The 21,205-nt window shown below is 49.5% G+C and overlaps 2 protein-coding genes and 1 non-coding gene across 4 annotated transcripts; all 3 read left to right on the forward strand.

Moving 5' to 3' along the window:
* Positions 1-2,529: 2,529 nt before the first annotated feature.
* Positions 2,530-4,839, forward strand: Rpl10 (ribosomal protein L10). The gene is made up of 7 exons (XM_090325914.1): positions 2,530-2,550; positions 2,642-2,687; positions 3,441-3,499; positions 3,591-3,698; positions 3,813-3,951; positions 4,364-4,526; positions 4,607-4,839. Exons 2-7 carry the CDS (start codon positions 2,665-2,667, stop codon positions 4,757-4,759), a joined length of 645 nt encoding a protein of 214 aa, XP_090182040.1. The 5' UTR covers positions 2,530-2,550; positions 2,642-2,664; the 3' UTR covers positions 4,760-4,839.
* On the forward strand, positions 4,183-4,316 carry LOC150041747 (small nucleolar RNA SNORA70). Its single transcript, XR_016533936.1, has one exon. It is a non-coding gene; the product is annotated as a small nucleolar RNA SNORA70 (small nucleolar RNA).
* Positions 4,840-9,969: 5,130 nt separating the features above from the next.
* Positions 9,970-18,295, forward strand: Tafazzin (tafazzin, phospholipid-lysophospholipid transacylase). 2 transcript variants are annotated; one of them, XM_090325681.1, is made up of 10 exons: positions 9,970-10,357; positions 10,501-10,629; positions 13,383-13,428; positions 13,656-13,741; positions 15,966-16,046; positions 16,121-16,162; positions 16,323-16,385; positions 16,520-16,572; positions 17,237-17,314; positions 17,420-18,295. In XM_090325681.1, the coding sequence occupies exons 1-10, from the start codon at positions 10,249-10,251 to the stop codon at positions 17,519-17,521; spliced, it is 789 nt and encodes a 262-aa protein (XP_090181807.1). In that variant the 5' UTR covers positions 9,970-10,248; the 3' UTR covers positions 17,522-18,295. The 2 variants fall into 2 exon arrangements, with proteins under 2 accessions (XP_090181807.1, XP_090181808.1); XM_090325682.1 differs by having other exon boundaries at positions 10,326-10,377.
* The last annotated feature ends 2,910 nt before the right edge of the window (positions 18,296-21,205 follow it).

Here is a 21,205-nt window from a genome sequence, read left to right on the forward strand (position 1 = left end):
CCAGAGCAGGTGTCTTTGCCCACTGCGCAGGGGGTCGTGGCCCACAGGGCATCCATCCTCTGCCTGGGGCAGCTGTGGGCATTTCAAGTCAACACCCAAGAGTGGGCAAGGCCTGTGGTAGACGGAATTTGGGAGTGCCAGTTGCAAATTCCTAGGTAGGCGTGACTAGGGTTTTCTGGTAAGCAGAGCCAGAGCTGCCTGGACAAGGACTGGGGCTCGTGCTTGTCACACACCTAGGACTTGTTCTGAGCAGTGCTCCCACTGCAGTCTGGGAGAAAAGAAGAGAAATGATTATGACACCTTGAGTTGCTTCATTTCATGCATATCTTAGTTATATCATCACACTTTGTTTCCAATCAATACATAGGAGAAAGAGGCAAGGAGAAGAGAAAGTGAATAATTTTAAAATATTTTATGGCTTTTTTTTCCAGTCCTGGAGCTTGAACTCAGGGCCTGAGCACTGTCCTTGGAGTTTCTCAAGGCTAGAGCTCTACCACTTGAGCCACAGCACCACTTTTGGCTTTTTCTATGTATGTGGTACCAGGGAATTGAACCTGGGACTTTGTGCATGCTAGGCAAGAACAGTAACACTAGGCCAAATTTTCTAAAGGTGGAATAGTAGTAGTCTTCACCAAGACAGGAACAGTGCCCATGTCCTGAGTTCAAGCCCCACAAGCAAAAAAAAGACCTATGTATGGAGATGATACAAAAAAAATCACTAAAAGCTGTTAAAGAACAGTGCCTGGGAAGGTGGAGAGGAAACAGAGCAACAGAGTGGGTTATTCTAATTAAAAAGTAATGTTTGTTATATATAAAAAAAAGCTGATGGAATGGGAGCTTAGCCTTATGGTAGAGTGCTTGCCTAGCATGCATGAAGACCCAGGTTCAATTTCTTAGTACTAGATACATAGAAAAAAGCTGGAAGTGGTTTTGAGGCTCCAGTGGTAGAGCTCTAGCTTTGAGAAAGTCCAAGGACAATGCTCAGGCTCTGGGTTCAAGTCCAGGACTGGGGGGAAAAAACCTATATACATAATAAGTACAAATGGAATGTATAATGAGAAACACAGAGTTTCTATAAGTCATGTACCTGACTTAATTTGATGCAGTGGAGTAATAGAGTGCTACACTCATGAGGCTTATGGTGGAAAGGAAGGCAACGATTTTGTAGTGTTTTTTGGGGGTGGGGGAAGTTTCGGGGTTTGAAGTCAATGTGTGGCCAGTGTTCCTAAGCTTCTTTTGCTCAAGGCTTGTACTCTATCTCTTGAGCCACAATGTCGCTGTGTGGGAATTCCTGGTTGCTGTTTTCCATGTTCACTTTCTTTGGTCTCCCTTGGTCTCCACCGTGTTCCTCTGCCATCCCCAAAGGCAGCTGGGGATATTTGGTCAGCCACACCTGTCAGGAGGCAAGGGCAAGACGGTCAGAGTTTTGGCGATGTCACTTCGGAACTTTGGATGACACCTCATAGAATCTTCATGTAGCAGCCACAATTCAGGCATGTGGTGGAAGCCACGACCTAGCGGGCACGAGGCAGTTCCACCCACCTTTCTCCACACAGAGCCCTATCCGTGGAGGGGCGAAGCGGGCGGTTGGCGTCGGTGGTATTTGGAGAAAAGTTCTATGCTGCTTTGTGAACCAGGCAGGCTGGAGGCCGGGTCGGGCCAAGAGCGAACAAAACTGGGAGCCACGGCAGGGGGCGCTACAGGGCTGGGCGGCCCGGGGAGAGGTCCGGGAGCACGTGATAGTGCCCCCCGCGTTCTTTTGCTTACACCACAATGGTGTAAGCAAAATGGTGATCCCCAAGATCACACCTTTCCCTTCTCAATACATCGCCTGGGAAAGCTGCTTCCGTAGTGGCTCGTGCCCAGTGGTGCCTGCCAGGTGTGCAGGACTGTCGTTCCCCGTGGAGGCGTGTTAGTGTTTTGTGTGTACAAAGGCCCAGATTCCTCAATCAAGGGGACATAGGAATATGAAACATGGCTCAGAAAAAGCGTGCTGTGCTCCAGCGTTACGGGAGAAGCTTTTGGGTTGGGGTTCCCGGCTCCGCCTTCGGTGCTGACAAAGGAACATGACTGGTGGCTTGAGCCTGGCGCTTTCTTGTCAGGTTCTGGAGTGTAGAGGAAGGCCTGGGGTGCTTGTTCGTGTCCTCAAGCGGGCGAACATCTGTCCTGTGGCCGGGATATAGCCTTACCCACGAGTACTTTCAAATTATGACATGTGTTTTCACCGACGACCTGAAGCCTCTGAACAACTTTCCGCCCAAGATGGCGGGCCGGAAGCTGACTTTTCGGGCTGATGTGTCGAAACGCCATTGCCTAGTAAGCAATCCGTCGAGCGGTGGCCAGTCCCCACCCTATTTGGAGGCTGTAGGAAGCGCCTCCTCTGCGCAGGCGCAGAGGGACAGCTCCTCTATGGTCGCGTTCCGGGATAGAGTGTCCACCCGCCCTCTTGCTGGAACTCTATGGTTCTCGTGCTGAAAGATAGTCCGCCTATAAAAGGCACGCGCAAGCGTGGGAGCGCCTCTTTCCCTCCGGCGCGGTGAGTATGCACAGGTGCTCGTGCTCGCGTGTCCTTGTCCTCTGTCTTCGGGGGTTTTGAAACGTGCCTTCATTTTCTATTCCAATTTTGATTCTGTCGTTTCAGCCACTGAAGATTCTGGTGTTGCCATGGGTCGCCGCCCCGCCCGGTGGTGAGTGCAATCTTCCTTTCTATTTCACGGCTGAGGAAAAAGGAGGGATAGTTGCTTTTGCCCCCAAACATGGCCATTGGGTGGAGCCGCCATCCCGTGGCGGTCTTGTCCGGAGAAACTGACTCCATGTTTTCCACACTACTTTTCTCTTTGCCTTTGTTCATGGCTGATACTATTACTTTTTTCCTTCAAAAGTTACTTTGTGGAGCTTGCTCGGGTTCGGGGACACAATCGGCTCCCTGGGTTGGGAGACCTGGCTGCTTCCAGCGCGCCACCCAGCAACTTGACCGTGTTTTAGGAGCGCGGGTTTTCTCTGGATCTCGTCCTGCCGATCCGGCTTGACTTCCGGCGTTGTGTCCTGCCGCCCCTGGACCCTGGAGAGGGGAACCAGAGACGTGGCCTGGGCCGCCGCGTGCGCGCTGCACGGGGCATTGGAAGCATTTCTGGCGCCTAGTTTTCTCGCGTGCCCAGAAATCTCAAGTTCTAGTAGGCAATCGTGTGGTGAACTTGTAGAGCACGGCGTTTTGGTGTAGCCAGCATTGAATTGAAAAGTACTATCCCTAGGTGAAGAAAGTTTTCGTTTCTTGTTAAAATGTTTTACTTGACCTTCAGATATGATTAAAATTACTTCTCAATGCAGAGGAAAACTTGTAGCAACCAATGTACCTAGAAAGAAAATGGTCAAGAGGCCATTTCAAGAACTTGTGGGGATCAATTGTGGCATTCACCAGGTGTCTTATGTGTTCTCTGTAGTTACCGGTATTGTAAGAACAAGCCGTACCCAAAGTCTCGCTTTTGTCGAGGTGTCCCTGGTGAGTAGTAAAAACAAGTTCCCATACAACTTTGACCCTACTGAGTCAGATGCCCTGTGACATTCCACACTTAGCCAACTTTGTTTTTCAGATGCCAAGATCCGCATCTTTGACCTAGGGCGGAAGAAGGCAAAAGTGGATGAGTTTCCACTTTGTGGACACATGGTGTCCGATGAATACGAGCAGCTCTCCTCTGAAGGTGAGCTCGGATTTTGGTTTATTACACATCATACTTTGTACCATCGTCTCAGAAGAGCAGGGAGGCCTGTGAATCTTCTGCACTATCTTTAGTTCATTTTTCCTTTCCTCCTAGCCCTGGAGGCTGCCCGTATTTGTGCCAACAAGTACATGGTAAAAAGCTGTGGTAAAGATGGCTTTCATATCCGAGTGCGACTGCATCCTTTCCATGTCATTCGCATTAACAAGATGTTGTCCTGCGCTGGGGCTGACAGGTGAGCTGGGGCTTGAGTCTTTTCCTGTCATGTGATTGTGTGCTGGTAGAAGTGGTCTCAGCTTCTCAAGACACTTGGGATGGCTGAACACACCTGCACAAGAGCTACTGACAGGACAGGATGAACTGCTGCAGATAACGGGCAATGGCAGTGGGGAGGCATGCCTGAAGTTTAGCAGTGTCTGGGCTATGTTGGGGGCTGTGGGGATTCAGCCATCACCATTCAGATCCTCTGCAGCTAATTAAGCCGACCAGGTTCTTTACTTGTAGGGCCTTGGTGTGCAATGGTTGCAAACAGCAAGCTCCTTGGTAGTGTACGCAGCCTGTTCCTTGTATGGGTTGCCCTAAGGGACCTTGGACACAATTTTCCCGTGTGTTTTCAAGCCTCTGATCTCATGCTGTCCCCTATCTAGGCTCCAGACAGGTATGCGGGGTGCCTTTGGGAAGCCCCAGGGGACTGTGGCCAGGGTTCACATTGGCCAGGTAATCATGTCCATCCGCACGAAGCTGCAGAATAAGGAACACGTGATTGAGGCATTACGCAGGGCCAAGTTCAAGTTCCCTGGTCGCCAGAAGGTAAGTAATGCAGCAGCCTGTTCTGTCTTCCCTTGCTTGCCCCTGTTCACCTTACTTAGTTCTTTGCCATTTCTCCATAGATCCACATCTCCAAGAAGTGGGGCTTTACAAAGTTCAATGCAGATGAGTTTGAAGACATGGTAGCTGAGAAGCGCCTCATCCCTGACGGCTGTGGAGTCAAGTATATCCCAAACCGCGGTCCTCTGGATAAGTGGCGAGCCCTGCACTCATGAGGACCCCCACCCACCGAGCTACATCATCACACCCACCCCGCTGACATCATGCTCACCAATAAAACGTGCATTGTATCCCATGTGTCTTGTATCTGGCTCTTTCTGTGTAGTATTGCTAAGTAAGGACTCTGCCACCACTCCCTGCCTAATTTCTTTTCAAAGGGGGGTGGTCATGGAGTTTGAACTCTACCTAGGTTCTATCCTTGAGCCAAACCCCACTTTCCATTTGCTAGAGGTTAAGTGTCCCAGCCTGCTTTGAACCTTGCTCTTGAGGTCTTAGTTTCCTGAATAGGTAAGATTGCAGACGTGAGCCACAGCACTTGATACAGCCTTTTCTGTGTATGTGGTACCTGGAGATTGAACTCTGGGCTTTGTGCATGCTGGACAAGCACTCTACCACTAGGCCAAACTTGTCCCTGAATTATTTTCATTTCGTGAGTAACTAGTCCTGGCACTTGAACTCAAAATCTTAGCTAGTGCTGTACAATCTGTACAAACTATTGCCAAGGCAAAAGCCCACTTAGAAGCCTCAGAAGTCTGAGTTGAGTGTTGTATTCTGTCACATCTAGACCACTGCACCCTGGGAATGTTTGGAGCAGCTGGGGAGACAAAGATGACATGCTGAGGGACAGGATCATGTATGGGGTTCGGCTTCCTAGCAACTTCCCTACTGCTCCCAGTGCCAGCCTCATCTCTGGCAGAAGTGTAAGGAAGCTGTCCCATGGGATGACTCAGTGTCTCAGTGAGGCATTATGGACAGTTGCTGGCAGTCACAGTGGTCATTGTCACACGCATTCACCCTGTGGAAGCCTACAGCACTGTTGGCTGGTGAAGCAGCAGCATTGCTGTCCCTCCCTGACTTTGGTCACTTGAAGAAAGCTTGGGGAAGCTGCTGCTTCCAGCTGCTGGAGGTCCTTATGGCAGCTGTGGGAGCTGTGTAGCCTGGCATGTTTTTTTTGCCAGTCCTGGAGCTTGAACTGGGCCTGGTTACTGTTCTTGACCTTTTTAAGGCTAGTACTCTGCCACTAGAGCCCAGTGAAGCTCCTGGCTTTTTCTGTGTATGTGGTACCTAGGAACGGAACCCAGGGCTACATGCATGGTAGGCAAGCACTCTACCACTAGGTCACTCCTGGCTCCCCCACCCCAGCCTTTATTTATTCCAGTCAGGGGTCTTTAACTCAGGGCCTTAGCACTGTCCCTGAGCTCTTTTTTGCTTAAGGTTAGCACTGCATCACTTTGAGCCACGTTTCTACTTCAGACTTTTCTGGTGGTCTTGCAGGCCAGCACTGGTGCCTCACGCCTATAGTCCTAATTTCTTTTTTTTTTTTTTTTTTTTTGCCAGTCCTGGGCTTGAGCTCACGGCCTGAGCACTGTCCTTGGACTTTCTCAAGGCTAGAGCTCTACCACTTGAGCCTCAGCACCACTTCTGGCTTTTTTCTATATGTGGAACTGAGGAATCGAACCCGGGTCTTCATGCATGCTAGGCAAGCACTTTAACCACTAGGGCAAACTCCCGGCCCTAGTCCTAATTTCTTAAAGACTGAAATCTAGGATTGCAGTTTGAAGCCAGCCCAGGCAAAAATGTTCCCATGAGTACTCTCCAACAAGGTACTCGAAAAAGCCAGTGGTGCTGTAGCTCAAGTGGTAGAGCACTAGCCTTGAGCACAAAGAGGCTCAGGGACAGTGTCCATGTCCTGAGTTCAAGCCCCAGGACCACCATAAGACAGATTCTCAGTCTTCAGTGCCTGGGCTCGCTTTGAACTGTGATCCTCAGATCTCAGTCTCATGACTAGCTAGGATTACAGGCGTGAGCCACTGGTGCCAGGCAAACTTTTTTCTTTTTTTGATTGATTGTAGGCCTTGAACTCAGGGACTGGATGCTACTCTTCAGCTCCTTGCTCCTGTGTAGTGTTCTACCACTGGAGCCACAGTTCCACTTCTGCTATTTGGGCCTTAATTTGGGATAAGTGTCTCATAGACTTTCTTGCCCAGATGGCTTTTTTTTTCTCCTCCTCCTCCTCCTTCTCCCCCTCCTCCTCCTCCTCCTCCTCTTCTTCTTCTTCTTCCTCCTCCTCCTCCTCTTCTTCCTCTTCCTCCTCTTCCTCCTCTTCCTCCTCCTCCTTCTCCTCCTCCTCTTCCTCTTCTTCTTCTTCCTCCTCCTCTTCTTCTTCCTCTTCCTCCTCCTCTTCCTCCTCCTCCTCCTCCTCTTCTTCCCCCTCCTCCTCCTCGTTCTTCTGTTTGCCAACCTTGTGGCTTGAACTCTGGGTGTGGACGCTATCCTGGGGCACTTTTACTCAAGGTTAGCATTCAATGTATGTGGGTATGTGGTGCTACCCAGGGCTTAGTGTATGCTAGGCAAGCACTCTACCACTAGGCCACACTCCTGCTTCCCAGGCTAGATTTTAGCTGTCATCCTCAGATGTCAGTCTCCTGAGTAGTTAGAATTACAAGTGCAAGCGACTGGTTCCTGGGATTTTTTTTTAATTGGTCACGGGACTTGAAATCTAGGCCTGGGCATTGGCCCTGATCTCTTGAGCTCTAGGCTGCTTTCCTACCTCTTGAGCCATAGCACCACCTTCAGTATTCTGGTGGTTAATTGGAAATAAGAGTTTCTGGGACTTTAGTGCCTGTGCTGGCTTTGAACCGTGATCCTCAGCTCTCAGCCTCCTGAGTAGCTAGGATGACAGGCGTGAGCCCCCACACCTGGAGTTGGACCCATGTCTTAAGTAGTAGAGCATCTGTTTAAGCCAGTAGGTAAAAAAAATGAAAGGCTGCATAGCATTATTTCCCCTCCTTGCCCCATTCCCAGGCACTCTAAGTAAAGGAATGTCTGTATGTCTGTCCAGTTGGGATATGTTATCCTTAAGACAAAGTGTCAGCTCAGTGTTGGTGGCTCAGGCTTGTAATCCCAAGTACTGAGGAGGCTGAAATGTGAAAGCCTATTTCAAAGCTCGCCTGGGTTGTAGTGGTGTGGCTTGAGTGGTACAGCACTACCCTTGAGCACAAAGAGGCTCTAGGATAGCACCCAAGCCCTGAGTTCAAGTCGCATGACTGACAACACACACACACACACACAGACACATACATACATGTACACAGAGTAAAGTTTCAACAGTAAAATGAATTCAAGGACATCTACATTTAAACCTTTCAAATGATTCCAGATATGGGTACCGTCCCCCTTTTGTGGTTTGTAATGCGGCCCTTCCCCATGGCTTCATCTAACTTGGTCCTCTTGCTCATCTTGTGAGGTGCTGCTTCTTTGAGAGCATCTCATTTGGTATGCCTATGTCTCAGGTTTAGCTGAGCGAGCCTGTGTTTTTGAATCAGACCCTCATTGTACTTTGGGTCCATGCCTCCCACATTTCCCAGCATCAGGACTCCTGCTTCTGTTGTGTTGCTTCTCCCAATCATCTTTTCTTTTTTTTCCCCTCCCAATGGCTTACTTTCTGATTTTGTTCTTTGCTTTTTCCCCCCTCTGTTGTCTATGTCTGTATATCTGCCACTGTCTCCTTCCTGACTACGGTTGATCCAACCCTGTTTCTCCATGAGCACCTGCTGTGTCAGTCATGCTAATTGTGCCTATTCTGGGATATATGTGGGCCTTTGTGAGCCCACATATATTGGCAAGTTTAGAGGCTCTGTGGATCCCATTACTGCTTTATTAGGTACTGAGATAAAAATCCAGCTTGGGCTTCCAGTAGCTCCTTTGGTTTCAGGCTTGAGATGTTCTTCATCTGTGAACACTTGATCTTTCCTTAGCTTGTAGGTCCCACTACCGATCTGCTTGTCTGCCCAGTGGTGTGTGTGTGTGTGTGTGTGCTGGTACTGGGGCTTGAACTCCGGGCCTAGGTACTGTCCTTGGGTTTTCTCAGTGCTATATCACTAGCACTCTACCACTTGAGCCACAGCACCACTTCTGGGTTTTTTGTGGTTAAAGGAAAACGTCTCACAAACTTTTCCGTTTGAACTGGCTTTGAACCGTAATCCTCAGATTTTAGCCTCCTCAATTGCTGGGACTACAGTCGGAGGCGAAAAATGTCAGGGTCAGGTGTCCTTCGTTAACGTAAGTAAACAAGAATCGGAAAATGAGGAAATTGGTTCCAGTCTCCAGGGGATCGACCTGAGCTCCAACCCCTGCGGGCCAGTAAACAGGGTCTAGCTCCTCCCCGGGGCCGGCCCAGCAGGCGGGGCAGGCCTAGGTCTGGGAACAGAAGTGCTGCCTGCCCAGTCTATCCCAGGCCCCGCCCTTCCCGGGCCGCGTGGGAAGAAGTTCTAGCTGCCGCGTAGTTTGTCACCTTGACTCAGGAGAAGCCGACCTTTAATGGGGCAGTTACCTGTGCAAATCGACAATATCAACGTACAAGTGGTACCGAGGAAATCCAGATGTGTGCACCTCAGTGCCGGAATGGAAGCCCCAGGACCGGCACAAAAACAAAATTAAAAAGAGAAGAAAAGGAATAGATGACAAATATGGTTTGGAACGATTCGCAATGTTTGATAGGTCTGTGATTGTGTAAAATACCATGTAATGCTATAAAATATATTACATGTGGGGGCTGGGAGTTTGGTCTAGTGGTAGTGTGCTTGCGTAGCATGTATGGACACCTAGGTTCGATTCCTTGGTACCACATACATAGAAAAAAAAATCAGAAGTGGTGCTATGGCTCAAGTGGTAGAGCTCTAGCTTTAAAAATCACAAGGACAGTGCTCAGGTCCTGAGATCAAGCCCCAGGACGGGCTATATATAAATACCTTACTATATGTGTGCCTATATGTTATCCATTATATGTCCTAGCACATAGTGCATTCTGTGTTATATCTATATGCATCATATGATACACTCATGCCGTGATGTAACTGTAAGATTGCATGTTTGCAACTACCTAGAATTACATAATGTAATACATATGAATTATGCATGTTGCCCATATTATGTAAGAAATAATACTAAAATATTCTAAATGGTAAGTCCTATGTGGGAGTATTCCCAGAACGAAGAGGACGGTAATAATATTAATAAAAAAAAACACTCAAACACGGCAGATGTTGAGCTGGGCGGCCCTTGTCACCGAAATGAATTGAAGGGCTGTCAGGGCGGGGCGGGACCGGACGGGATCCGACTTCAGTGCCGTCAAGCGGCGCGATTTGCGACAACCGGCAGGGAGCCTGCCGTGGTCCTTGGCTTGCTTTCCGGCAGTTGTGCGATCTCGGAGACTTTACCATCCCGTTTCCAGCTCGGTACTGCTCCGGCTGGAAGTCTGGCATCTGGCCCCGGCGACGGCTGCTCTGTGGCAAACCAGGGGAGCTCGGCGGATCCTGCCATCTGAGGTGACCTTGCTCTAGTCTTCCGTGCTGCCGAGCGGCGGCTGGCATGTGGGCGCGGGCCTATTAAACACTCTGAAGTGCTTGAGGACACGCAGCTAGGTCAGAGCCCCTGGCTGCGCAGTGGCGGGGAGCGCCGGGCTGCCAGGGTGGGGCCGGAGGAGATGCCCCTCCACGTGAAATGGCCATTCCCCGCCGTGCCGCCGTTCACCTGGACCCTGGCCAGCAGCGTCGTCATGGGCCTGGTGGGCACCTATAGCTGCTTCTGGACGAGTGAGTGAACAGGACACCAAGTGAGGGTCGGGCATGGATTCCCCCCCCCCCGCCCCGCACCAAAGCTGGGAAGTGGGTTTTAGGGTATGGGGAGGATTTTCCCTGGCTTCTCTCTTCTCATATCATCCTTCCTGTCTCTCCAGAGTATATGAACCATCTCACCGTCCACAACAAGGAAGTGCTCTACGAACTCATCGAAAACCGAGGGCCTGCCACCCCGCTCATCACGGTCTCCAATCACCAGTCCTGCATGGATGACCCTCATCTCTGGGGTACCTGGGCTAGACTACTAGGCACAGGGACACAAAGATAGGCCAAACAGAAAAAGAACCACCTGCCTTCAGACTGGACTTTTTGCATAGTCCTTGCAATTGTGATTCTTGAATGCTTTAGCATGGAAACTTGCTTTTATGAAGAGGAGCTTAGGAATTTAGACCCTGGGCATGGTGGCTGACGTCTACAATCCTAGCTTCTCAGGAGGCTGAAATCTGACGATCTCATTCAAAACCAGCCCAGGCACTACCAAAGCCTCACAGACGCTAATCTCCGATTAATCACTAGAAAATGGGAATTGACCCTGTGGCTCCAAGAATAGGGTGGTAGCCTTGAACTGAAAAGCTCAGAAACAATGCCCAGGCCAAGGGGTAGGATGGTATGACTGGAGCTGAAGAACTCAGGGACAACACCCAGTCCAAAGGCTAGGATAGCAGCCTTAAGCTGAACACCTCAGGGATATGCACCCATTCCCAACGTTCAAGTCCCACAACTGACAAAAACAAAACAAATTTTGGGGGGCACGGTGGCTCACAACTGTAATGCTAGCTACTGAGGAGGCTGAGATCTGAGGATCAAGGTTCAAAGCCAGCCTGGACACAAAAGGACCTGAGACTCTTATCTCCTATTAACCTGTAGAAAATGGGAAGTGGGGCTCTGGCTCTTGGGTAGGGTGGTAGCCTTGAGCCAAAGAGATCAGGGACAGCGCCAAAGCCAAGTTCAAGCCCCATAACCCACAAAAGAAAAGAAAAGAAATTTAAAAGGAATGTGCAGATACCTACATATTTTTTTTGCCAGTCCTGAAGACTAGACTCAGAGCCTGGGAACTGTCCTTGAGCTTTCAAGTCTAGAGCTCTACCACTTAAGCCACAGCACCACTTCTGGCTTTTTCTATGTATGTACTACCAAGGAATTAAACCCTGGTCTTCATGCATGCTAGACAAGCACTCTACCACTAGGCCAAACTTCTAGCCCCCACACAATTTGTTTTCTTTTCCCTTTACTCTTACATCATGCCAGTGGAGCTGTGTTCTCTAAACTGTTGAGTGTCTTACACAGTCTTTGGAAGAGTTAGTCAGACGAAGACTATACCCCTGACAGGGAATCATGTCGAACATGCACTGGGCTGAGAGCCATATGACTTGTAGGCTTGTTCCAACATTGTCCTTGGGTTTGTGCCCTTAAACCAGCGCCTCGTAAGAGCCTGGTTCTCTCACCTATAAATTGCTGTTTTATTTAATTTTATATTTTCTTTAGTACTGAGGTTTGAACTCAATGCCACACACTTGTTGAGCACTTACTCTAAACCTGTCCATGCCTCCAGCCATAGTTTTGTTCAACATTCCTTGGCTCAGGTCATCAGATGGCTAGGTGACCCATTAGATACAGGGGTGACCAAGTCGCCCACTGCTGAAAGAAGGGGCCAGACTATAGTGCACCTCATGGGAAGCCATTTGGAATATTGGAACCTAGGTGAGAAGAATCTGTAAAATGCCACAGGTAGATATTGGGAGGGGAGGAAGGAAGTCCTGAAGCTGTCCAGTAGCCGGGATCAGGATAGTCACAGTAACAGTAGATGGAGAGGTTTAGAAGAATGGGTATTGTTAAAATGTATCTTGGGGTGCAGAGTGTGGTTGCATACACCTGTAATCCTAGATAATCTGGAGGCTGAGATCTGGGGATCAAGATTCAAAGCCAGCCCAGGCTCAAAAGGACCTGAGACTTTTTTTTTTATCAGTCCTGGGGTTGAGCTGAGGGCCTGAGCACTGTCCTTGGACTTTCTGAAGGCGAGAGCTCTACCACTTGAACCTCAGCACCATTTCTAGCTTTTTTCTATGTATGTAGTACACAAAGAATCAAACCTGGGTCTTTGTACATGCTAGGCAAGCACTCTTCCGCTAGGCCAAATTCTCTGCCCTTGACCTAAGACTCTTATCTCCAGTTAACCTCTACAAAATGAGAAGTGGGGCTTGGCTCAAGGGTAGGGTGGTATGCTTGAGCTGAGGAGCTCAGGCACAGTGCTCAGGCTGAGTTTAAGTCCATTACCCACAAAACAAAAAAATGTATCTGGGACTGGGTGCTGTTGGCTCATACCTGAAATCTAACCTACTCAGGAGGCTGAGAGCTGAGAATTGAGGTTTGAAGCCAGCCCAGGAAGGAAAGCCTGAGACTCTTATTTCCAATCAACCACCAAAATAACTGGAGGTTGAGCTACATCTCAAAGTGGTAGAGTGCTAGCCTTGAGGACAAAAGCTCAAACACAGCACCCAGGCCAGAGTTCAAGCCCTGTGTTTATTTCAGGGAAATAAACAGATTTGGTGATAGGTAAATTGTTGAGTTTAAGGGAAGGGAGAGCCAGGGAAATCTTGAAGCTCTGACTCAAAAGTCAGTAGAAAATGTTCCTTTTGCTTGGCGTACAGGCTCATGCCTGTAATCCTAGCTACTCAGGAGGCTGAGATCTGAGGATTGTGGTTCAAAGTCATCCCGGGCAATAAAGAACCAATAAAGAACAAGAGACTCATCTCCAATTAACTTCTAGAAAACTGGAAGCAGGGATGTGGCTCAAGGGGTAGGGCGGTAGCCTTGAGCTGAAGAGCTCAGGGACAGCGCCCAGGCCTAGGGTCCAAGCTCCACAACCAACAACAAAAAAAAATGTTCTTTCCCTTGAACCCCATTCCTTAAAATGGGCTAAGAAAAGGATTCTCTCTGAAAATAAGGTGAGTTGGAATACAAAGCCTTTCCTCTTTTCTAGGGATCCTGAAACTCCGCCATATCTGGAACCTGAAGTTGATGCGCTGGTGAGGAGAAACGGGCCCCTTGAGCTGCACACGTGTCTGCCCAGATTTGCCCTTTTCCTCTCCTACCCAGGAGAAGGCATCCAGCAGTCCAGGCAGGGCATGGGATGGGGACCCCAAGCCCTTCATCTGGGGTTCCACTGTCCATGCTGATGTTGCTAGGCATCACGCTGGAGGTGGGAAGGAACAGTGAGTCTGTGGGGGGGGGTGACGGAATCTGTGTGCTTTAGGACCCCGGCAGCTGCTGACATCTGCTTCACTAAGGAGCTGCATTCCCACTTCTTCAGCTTGGGCAAGTGTGTGCCAGTGTGCCGAGGTGAGCTGCTTCTCTGAGAGGCACTTCTCGGGGTTATCAGGCCTCCCTTAGGACAAGGAGACCAGTGGCCACTGCCTCTTTCCCAGAGGGACCCCTGCAAAATAGAAGACAGGGCGGGAGTTTGGCCTAGTGGTAGAGTGCTCGCCTAGCATGCATGAAGACCCAGGTTCCATTCCTCAGAACCACATCCACAGAAAAAGCTAGAAGTGGTGCTTTGGCTCAAGTGGTAGAGCTCTACCCTTGAGAAAGTTGAAGGACAGTGCTCAGGCTCTGAGTTCAAGGCCCAGGACTGGCCAAAATTTTTTTTAAAATATAGAAGGGTCAGGCACATAGTCTAGTGGTAGAGTTCTTGCCTAACATGCATGAAGCCCTGGGTTTGATTCCTCAGTACCACATAAACAGTAAAGGCCAGAAGTGGCGCCATGGCTCAATTGGCAGGGCAATAGCCAGGAACAAAAAGTGTCCAATGATAGTGCCCAGGCCCTGAGTTCAAGCCCCAGGACTGGCAAACAAAGAAGAACACAGAAGCTATAATATGGCAGTAGAGGGGCCGGGAATTTGGCCTAGTGGTAGAGTGCTTGCATGAAGACCCGGGTTCAATTTCTCGGTACCTCATACATTAAAAAAAGCCAGAAGTGGTGCTGAGGCTCAAGTGGTAGAGCTCTAGCCTTGAGAAAGCCCAAGGACAGTGCCCAGGCCCTGAGTTCATGCCCCAGTACTGGCAAAACAACAACAAAACATAGCAGTAGAGGTGAGACTTTTTTTTGCCCAGTGCTAGACTTGAGCTCAGTGTCTGAGCACTGTCCTTGGACTTTCTCAAGGCTAGAGCTCTACCACTTGAGCCTCAGCACCACGTCCAGCTTTTTTCTGTGTATGTGGTACCGAGGAATCGAACCCAGGTTTGTGCATGCTAGGCAAGCACTCTACCACTGGGCTAAACTTCTGGCCCAAGACCATGAAACTCTTATCTCCAGTTCCACTAGGGAACTGGAAATAGTGCTGTGGCTCAAATGGTAGAGCGCTATCCTTGAGCAAAAAAGAGCTCAGGGATGGCACCGGTCCCCGAGTTCAATCCCTAGGACCAGCACACACACAGAGACACAGACATGCACATAAAACCAATCCATTTCTAGTAGGGCATGGTAATGCTAACTACTTGGCAGGCAGAAATAGAGAGGAGACTAATTTGAGGTCAGCCCAGGCCCAAAAATAGAAATCAGTCAACTTCAGAAAAAGCTGGGTGTGGTGATATGCATTTGTCATCTCTGCTATATGGAAAGGATATATAGCGTGATCACAGAGGATCCTCCTTACAAGGGCAGCGGAGTGAGGCCCTGGCCTCCAAGTTCCATTCCTCCTGCTGGCCCCTTCGTTTCTGGGCTTCCCTGAAAACAAGACCCTCCCTTAGGGAGGCAACTTGGGCAAGATGAAATCATCAAGTACTGGGGAAAAATTCAATCTTGGGCTGGGAATGTGGCCCAGTGGAAGAGTGCTTGCCTAGCATGCATGGAGCCCTGGATTTGATTCCTCACTTCCACATACACACACACAAAAAAGCCATTACTGGCGCTGTGTCAAAAAAGACAAAAAGAAAAAATCTTGTAAATAACAAAACCTCCAACAGAGGCTATTTCACTTTTCTTTACTTTATTGTCAGGGTAATGTACAGAGGGGTTACAGTTATATTCACCAGGTAGTGGGTGCATTACTTCTTTGCACATTGATACCCCTTCTCGTGTTTTTTGTCCCCCTTTCCCTCCCTTCACTTTTATTTTTTTGTCAGTCCTGGGTCTTGAACTCTGGGCCTGGGCGCTGCCCCTGAGCTCTTTTTGGTCAAGGCTAACACTCTACCACTTGAGCTACAGCACCCCTTCTGGCTTTTTGGTGGTTAATTAGCGATGAGAGCCTCACACACTTGAATCTGCCGGGCTGGTTCTGAACCTCAATTGTCAGATCCCAGCCTGCTGAGTAGGGAGATCACAGGTGTGAGCCACCAGCACCTGAGGACGCTGGTTTGCTTTGAGAAGCACATACGACTGAGCAAAAGACAGCCAGGGCCGCTGGCCTTGGGGAGAGGTGCGCCAGTCCCGGGAGGGGGAATTGATGGTGGGGTCCTCGGGGTGTCCGCCTGGCCGGGAGAAGCGGGGTTTGTTTGGAGAGTGTTGAAGGCAAGCTCCTCTTCCTCAGAAAATGGAGACTGAAGGAAACAGACCTTTTTCTGCAGGAGACGGAGTGTACCAGAAGGGGATGGACTTCATTTTAGAGAAGCTCAACCATGGGGACTGGGTCCACATCTTTCCTGAAGGTGAGTGGCGCTGGCTGGGTGGCCTCGGAGTGTGCCAGGCCAGCTCCCAAGCTCCCCCTCTGTGCTGCCTCTAGGGAAAGTGAATATGAGTTCCGAGTTCCTGCGCTTCAAGTGGGGTAAGTGCCCCGCTCCGCCCCCTGTGTGTGGGCATGATGGGCTGGGGGTTCGTCCACTGTGCTAGCTTTGACTTGGGGGCAGTAGGGGAAAGCACTACCCCGAGGGCGTTAGGGAAGTGTGACCCAACTCATGGCACTGTTTTGCCTCTCCTCTGGGCAGGAATCGGACGCCTGATTGCTGAATGTCACCTAAACCCCATCATCCTGCCACTGTGGCATGTTGGTGAGCCTTGACTGGGGATGGGTGGTGTTTGAGGTGGCAGAGAGAGGGTAACTGGGGTGGAGGAGTTGGGACTCCCTGAGGCCCCAGGCTGTCCTGTTCCCCTCAGTGACTGCCTGTCGTCTACCATGCTGCAGGAATGAATGATGTCCTTCCTAACAGCCCACCGTACTTCCCCCGCTTTGGACAAGTGAGTACATCTGCTGACCCTTGTCTGTGTCTATGTCTGAGTCTATCTGCTAGCCTGCCTGCTGTCTCTTCCACTCCACACTCCAGAGGACAGCTGTGGGAGGAGCTGAGCTTTAGCCCCAGTGGGGGAACTGAGTGGAACATAGATAGGGATTTCCTGGCACCAAGGAGTTGACAAGGACAACAGAAAAGGGTAAGGATCGGCTATGGGGTTGGGATGCTGCAAGTCAGATATAGGACAATTGCCAGGAGTGGGATTGCTTTTGCATGCCGCCAAGCCTACCAGGTTGTTGTAGAGTTCTGTGCGCGCGCGCGCGTGTGTGTGGTGTGTGTGTGTGTGTGTGTGTGTGCGCGCGCGCGCGCGCTTTTTGTTCAAGGCCAGCACGTTACCACTTGAACCACCACTCCACTGCTGGCTTTTTGCCACTTCATTAGAGATAAGAGTTTCAGTCTTAACTGCTGGGGCTGGCTTTGAACCATGATCGTCAGAACTTAGCCTCGTACGTAGCTAAGGTTATAGGAGTGAGCCTCCCAGCTCTAGCTGCCTGTTTTAAAGAGGGAAAGAGGGCTGAGGGAACACATAATATATGTCAGGGTAGGGCTTGGGCTGGGACTGGGGACACTTCCTTGCTCCTTGTCACCCTCGGCGGCTGGCCTCCCCACAGAAAATCACCGTGCTGATCGGGAAGCCCTTCAGTGCACTGCCTGTGCTCGAGCGGCTCCGGGCAGAGAACAAGTCAGCTGTGAGTGTCCTCCTTGGAGCTGCCCTCCTCCCTTCCCCCCCTCGGCTTCCCGGGGTACTTTGGCCTGTCTCTAAGGGGTACAGGCCAGCCTGTCTTTGTCCTTAGGTGGAGATGCGCAAAGCTCTGACAGACTTCATTCAAGAGGAATTCCAGCGCCTGAAGACCCAGGCTGAGCAGCTCCATCACCACCTCCAGCCTGGGAGATAGGTGGGGTCTCATGCCGCCCCTGACTATGGAGTCCTCAGCTCCAAGAAGGCACTGGAAGAGGCAGAGCTGGGATTGAAGGCCCTGGTGGCTCTGAGAGCCACCATTGGCTTTTTGCCCTGCATGCACCTGGGGCTGGCGGATGGATGCTGCTTAACTACGACGTGGGTTGAGGCAGACAGGCTCCTAACTGCGAGCGGGGATCCCCTCTAGGTGGAAGACATCTGACTCTGCCGTGATCCTTCAGTTAAAGGAAGACCTTGGCTCTTCCTCCCATTTGTCTGAGAAGGCAAGAAGCTTAGGCAGGGGCCTCCTTCCTTCTTGCCTTCCCACTTCCTCTCCTGGGATTGGCACTGGCAGGCAGTGAAGCTGGCAGGGGATTAACTAGGTGGGCTGGGGCGCCAGGGCCTGGCTAGAACTGTGTGGCATGTGGGCCAATGGGCTCCTTGGCTTGCCGTGCAAGAGCTGCTCTTCTCCTCCTCAGGGATGGCTGTCAGCCATGTCTTCCTTCTGCCTGAACTTCCCCAACTGCAGCGCCTGTCATTAGGCACGGGCCCCTCCTTAGATCACCTGCAGGCAGGAAGAGAAGTTCTAGGCCAGAAGTCAAGCCCAGCTGAGCAGAGCTTGCAGCCAGGGCCTAAGAGCTGGCCACTTGACCCCATGCTGGGGCCCACCCACTTTTCTATCCTTTCTGTGTTGGCATCTCTCTCATGTCCTTGGGTCTAGATTTTCATGGTTTTTTAAAAAATAATAAAGCATCTACGTTGCGCCATTGTACCTCGAGACTCTCTATAGGGATGGGAAATGACCCACTGGACAATAAAGCAGGATCCAAGCCTAGAGTTCAAGCTCCAGGACTGGCAAAAAAAGAAAAAAAGAAAGAGAAAGAAAGGAAGAAAGAGCAGGATCCTTAGAGCCCTGAACAGATTGATGGACATTGGGCCCTCGTAAGGCTTCAGTTAGTGTCTGCAGTCCCTGTAACAACCTTGCAAAAATAGAGGTTAATTTTACAAAGCATGGTTAATTAGCTTCAAAACTCCAAGCTAGGGAAAGATGTATAGCTCTGTGGCAACACTCACACCAAGACAAAAGAGTAAAACAAAGCTAGAACCAGGCGTCATTGTTTCACACCATTAATCCTGGCTACTTAGGAGGCCGAGAGGTGAGGATTGGGGTTCAAAGCTAGTTCAGTCAGGAAAGTCTGTGAGACTCTTATCTCCAGTTAACTACCAAAAACCAGAAATGGTGCTGTGGTTAAAAATAGTAGAGCAGGGGCCAGGAGTTTGGCCTAGTGGTAGTGTGCTTCCCTAGAATGCATGAAATGCATGAAGATCTTGAGAAAGCTCAAGGACAATGCTCAGGCCCTGTGTTCAATGCCCAGGACTGGCAAAAAAGAAAAAAATGGTAGAGCACAAGCCTTGAGCACAGAAGCTCAGGGACGGTGCCCAGATCCTGAGTTCAAGCCTCAGGGCCTGGTGCATGTACGTGTGTGTGTGTGCACACGCACCTAAACAAACACACACACACACATCATAACCATCATCAGACCTAATAAAGTACTGTATTTAGGTCAGGAGGAACTAGGATGGGTATTGTGCATTTCTAAGACTCAGGATTAGAGACAATATTAATAGTATATCCATATAGAGAAAGAAAGGATGTAACTAAAATGTTGCTAGGTGGCTTATGCCTACAATCCTACCTACTCCAGAGGCTGAAATCTGAGGATTTCATTTCAAAGCTAGCCTGGGCTGGAAAGACTCATCTCTAACCACCAAAAAGGCCAGAAGTAGAGTTGTGCCTCAAGTGGTACAGCACTAGCTTTGAGTAAAAAAGCTAAGGGACAGCGCCCAGGCTCTGAGTTCAAACTCTAGGTCAGGCACACAAAAATAGATGTAACCAAATTGCTTTAAGAAGTGGAGGATGGGGGCCTGGAGTTTGGCCTACTGGTTAAAGTGCTTGCCTAGCATGCACGAAGACCCAGGTTCGATTCCATGGTACCACATACATAGAAAAAAGCCGGAAGTGGTGCTGAGGCTCAAGTGATAGAGCTCTAGCCTTGAGAGAGTCCAAGGACAGTGCTCAGGCCCTGAGCTCAAGCCAGGACTGGCAAAAAAAAAAAAAGAAGTGGAGGATGTAGCCGGATGTGGTGGCTCACGCTTGTATACTAGCTACTCAGGAAGCTGAGATCTGAGGATCAAGGTTCAAAGCCAGCCCAGGCACAAAAGGACCTGAGACTCTTATCTCCAATTAACCTCTAAAAAATGGGAAGTGGGGCTTGGCTCAAGGGTAAGGCGGTAGCCTGGAGCTGAAGAGCTCAGGAACAGCGCCCAGGCTGAACTAAAGCTCCACGATCCACAGAGAAGATGAAGAAGGAAGAGGAGGAGAAGAAGGAGGTGATGGTGTGGCTAAGAAAACCCGAGCAGGAGTTTGGATATGAATGGGGGCACAGGGACTTTCCAGTGTTGAGTCACTCACTCCATACACGTGACTCCTCCTACAGTGAGTGGCTGTGAGGTCCTCTGATCCCTGAATTACATCCACTTCCATTTCTGGTGTCCTGCTTGGTCGTGGATAAGGAATGAGGATGACTCTTCAAACGTCTCAAGCATCTTGCATTTTGCAGCATGGCACACAACAGGAACGCTTCCAGTGTCTGCCAACAGAATGACCCTCGCAGTTGACAAAGGCTCTCACCTGAAAGTTCAAGTACTGGCATCACGGAGGAGCCAATGGTTCTAGCAGTTAGTGAGGATCAAACAAGCAGAGTGCAGGAGACTCTGAGCAGGATGATGCCATTTTACCAGCTCAGGTACCCAGGCACTGATGCCTCATACTTATAGTCCTCGCTGCTCAGGAGGCTGAGATCTGAGGATCACAGCTCAAAGGCAGTCCAGGTAGAAAAGTCTGTGAGAATCTTTCTTTTCTTTCTATCAGTTGTGGGGCTTGAACTGTGGGCTTGGGCTCTACCACTTTGACCTCCAGGTCCACTTCTTGTTTTCTGGTGGTTAATTGGAGATGAGAGTCTCACAAACTTTTTTTCTGCTGGTATTGCTTTGAATTGCAATCCTCAGGTCTCAGTCCCCTGAGTAGCTAGAATTGCACGTGTGAACCACTGTTGCCCTGATTCCCTCTTTTTACAATGATACTACTCACTAGATTAGCCAGTATGACTTCATGGTAACTTGATTATATCTACAATGACTCACTTTCCCTATTAGACAGTGCTTACAAATTCTGGATACACAGAAATTTGGGAAAGAGAACATTTGACACATATCTTACTGGGAGAGAATGTGAACATTCAAATGTATCCATTTCCTACATTCTACCATTAATATTTTAGAACCCTTAGCTTATTACTCATCTATCTTTTCATTTTATTTTTGGTGCATCAAGGTAAGTTACAAACATAAATTCACTTTTTATTAGGGCGCATGCATATTCTGAAGACTCTCCTGGGCTTTCCTGCCCCGGACTGACTTTGAACTTTAAATTCTCTGATCTCAACTTCCTAAGTATCTAGGATTAAAGGTATGTTTTGTTTGTAACAATTACCATCTGAGAGAAGAAAAGACTGCATGTAAAACATTTCAAATGTCCCACCCAATCCATTTGATACTGTGTCTTATTTTGTGACTGTAACTGTTACTCTTTCTTTTCCCTTAGATGAATGTCAGGGAAGGA

This window comes from Megascapheus bottae, chromosome X, assembly GCF_031878675.1.
Source record: "Megascapheus bottae isolate mThoBot1 chromosome X, mThoBot2.hap1, whole genome shotgun sequence".
In the NCBI taxonomy this organism is placed as follows: Eukaryota; Metazoa; Chordata; class Mammalia; order Rodentia; family Geomyidae; genus Megascapheus; species Megascapheus bottae.

Coding starts and splice junctions, on each gene's coding strand:
- Rpl10 (XM_090325914.1), top strand. CDS start 2,665: ATGGGTCGCCGCCCCGCCCGGTG. Junction 2,688..3,440: donor GGTCGCCGCCCCGCCCGGTG/GTGAGTGCAATC, acceptor TGTTCTCTGTAG/TTACCGGTATTGTAAGAACA. Junction 3,699..3,812: donor CGAGCAGCTCTCCTCTGAAG/GTGAGCTCGGAT, acceptor CTTTCCTCCTAG/CCCTGGAGGCTGCCCGTATT.
- Tafazzin (XM_090325681.1), top strand. CDS start 10,249: ATGCCCCTCCACGTGAAATGGCCATTCCCCGCCGTGCCGCCGTTCACC. Junction 10,630..13,382: donor GGATGACCCTCATCTCTGGG/GTACCTGGGCTA, acceptor CCTCTTTTCTAG/GGATCCTGAAACTCCGCCAT. Junction 13,742..15,965: donor GTGTGTGCCAGTGTGCCGAG/GTGAGCTGCTTC, acceptor CTTTTTCTGCAG/GAGACGGAGTGTACCAGAAG.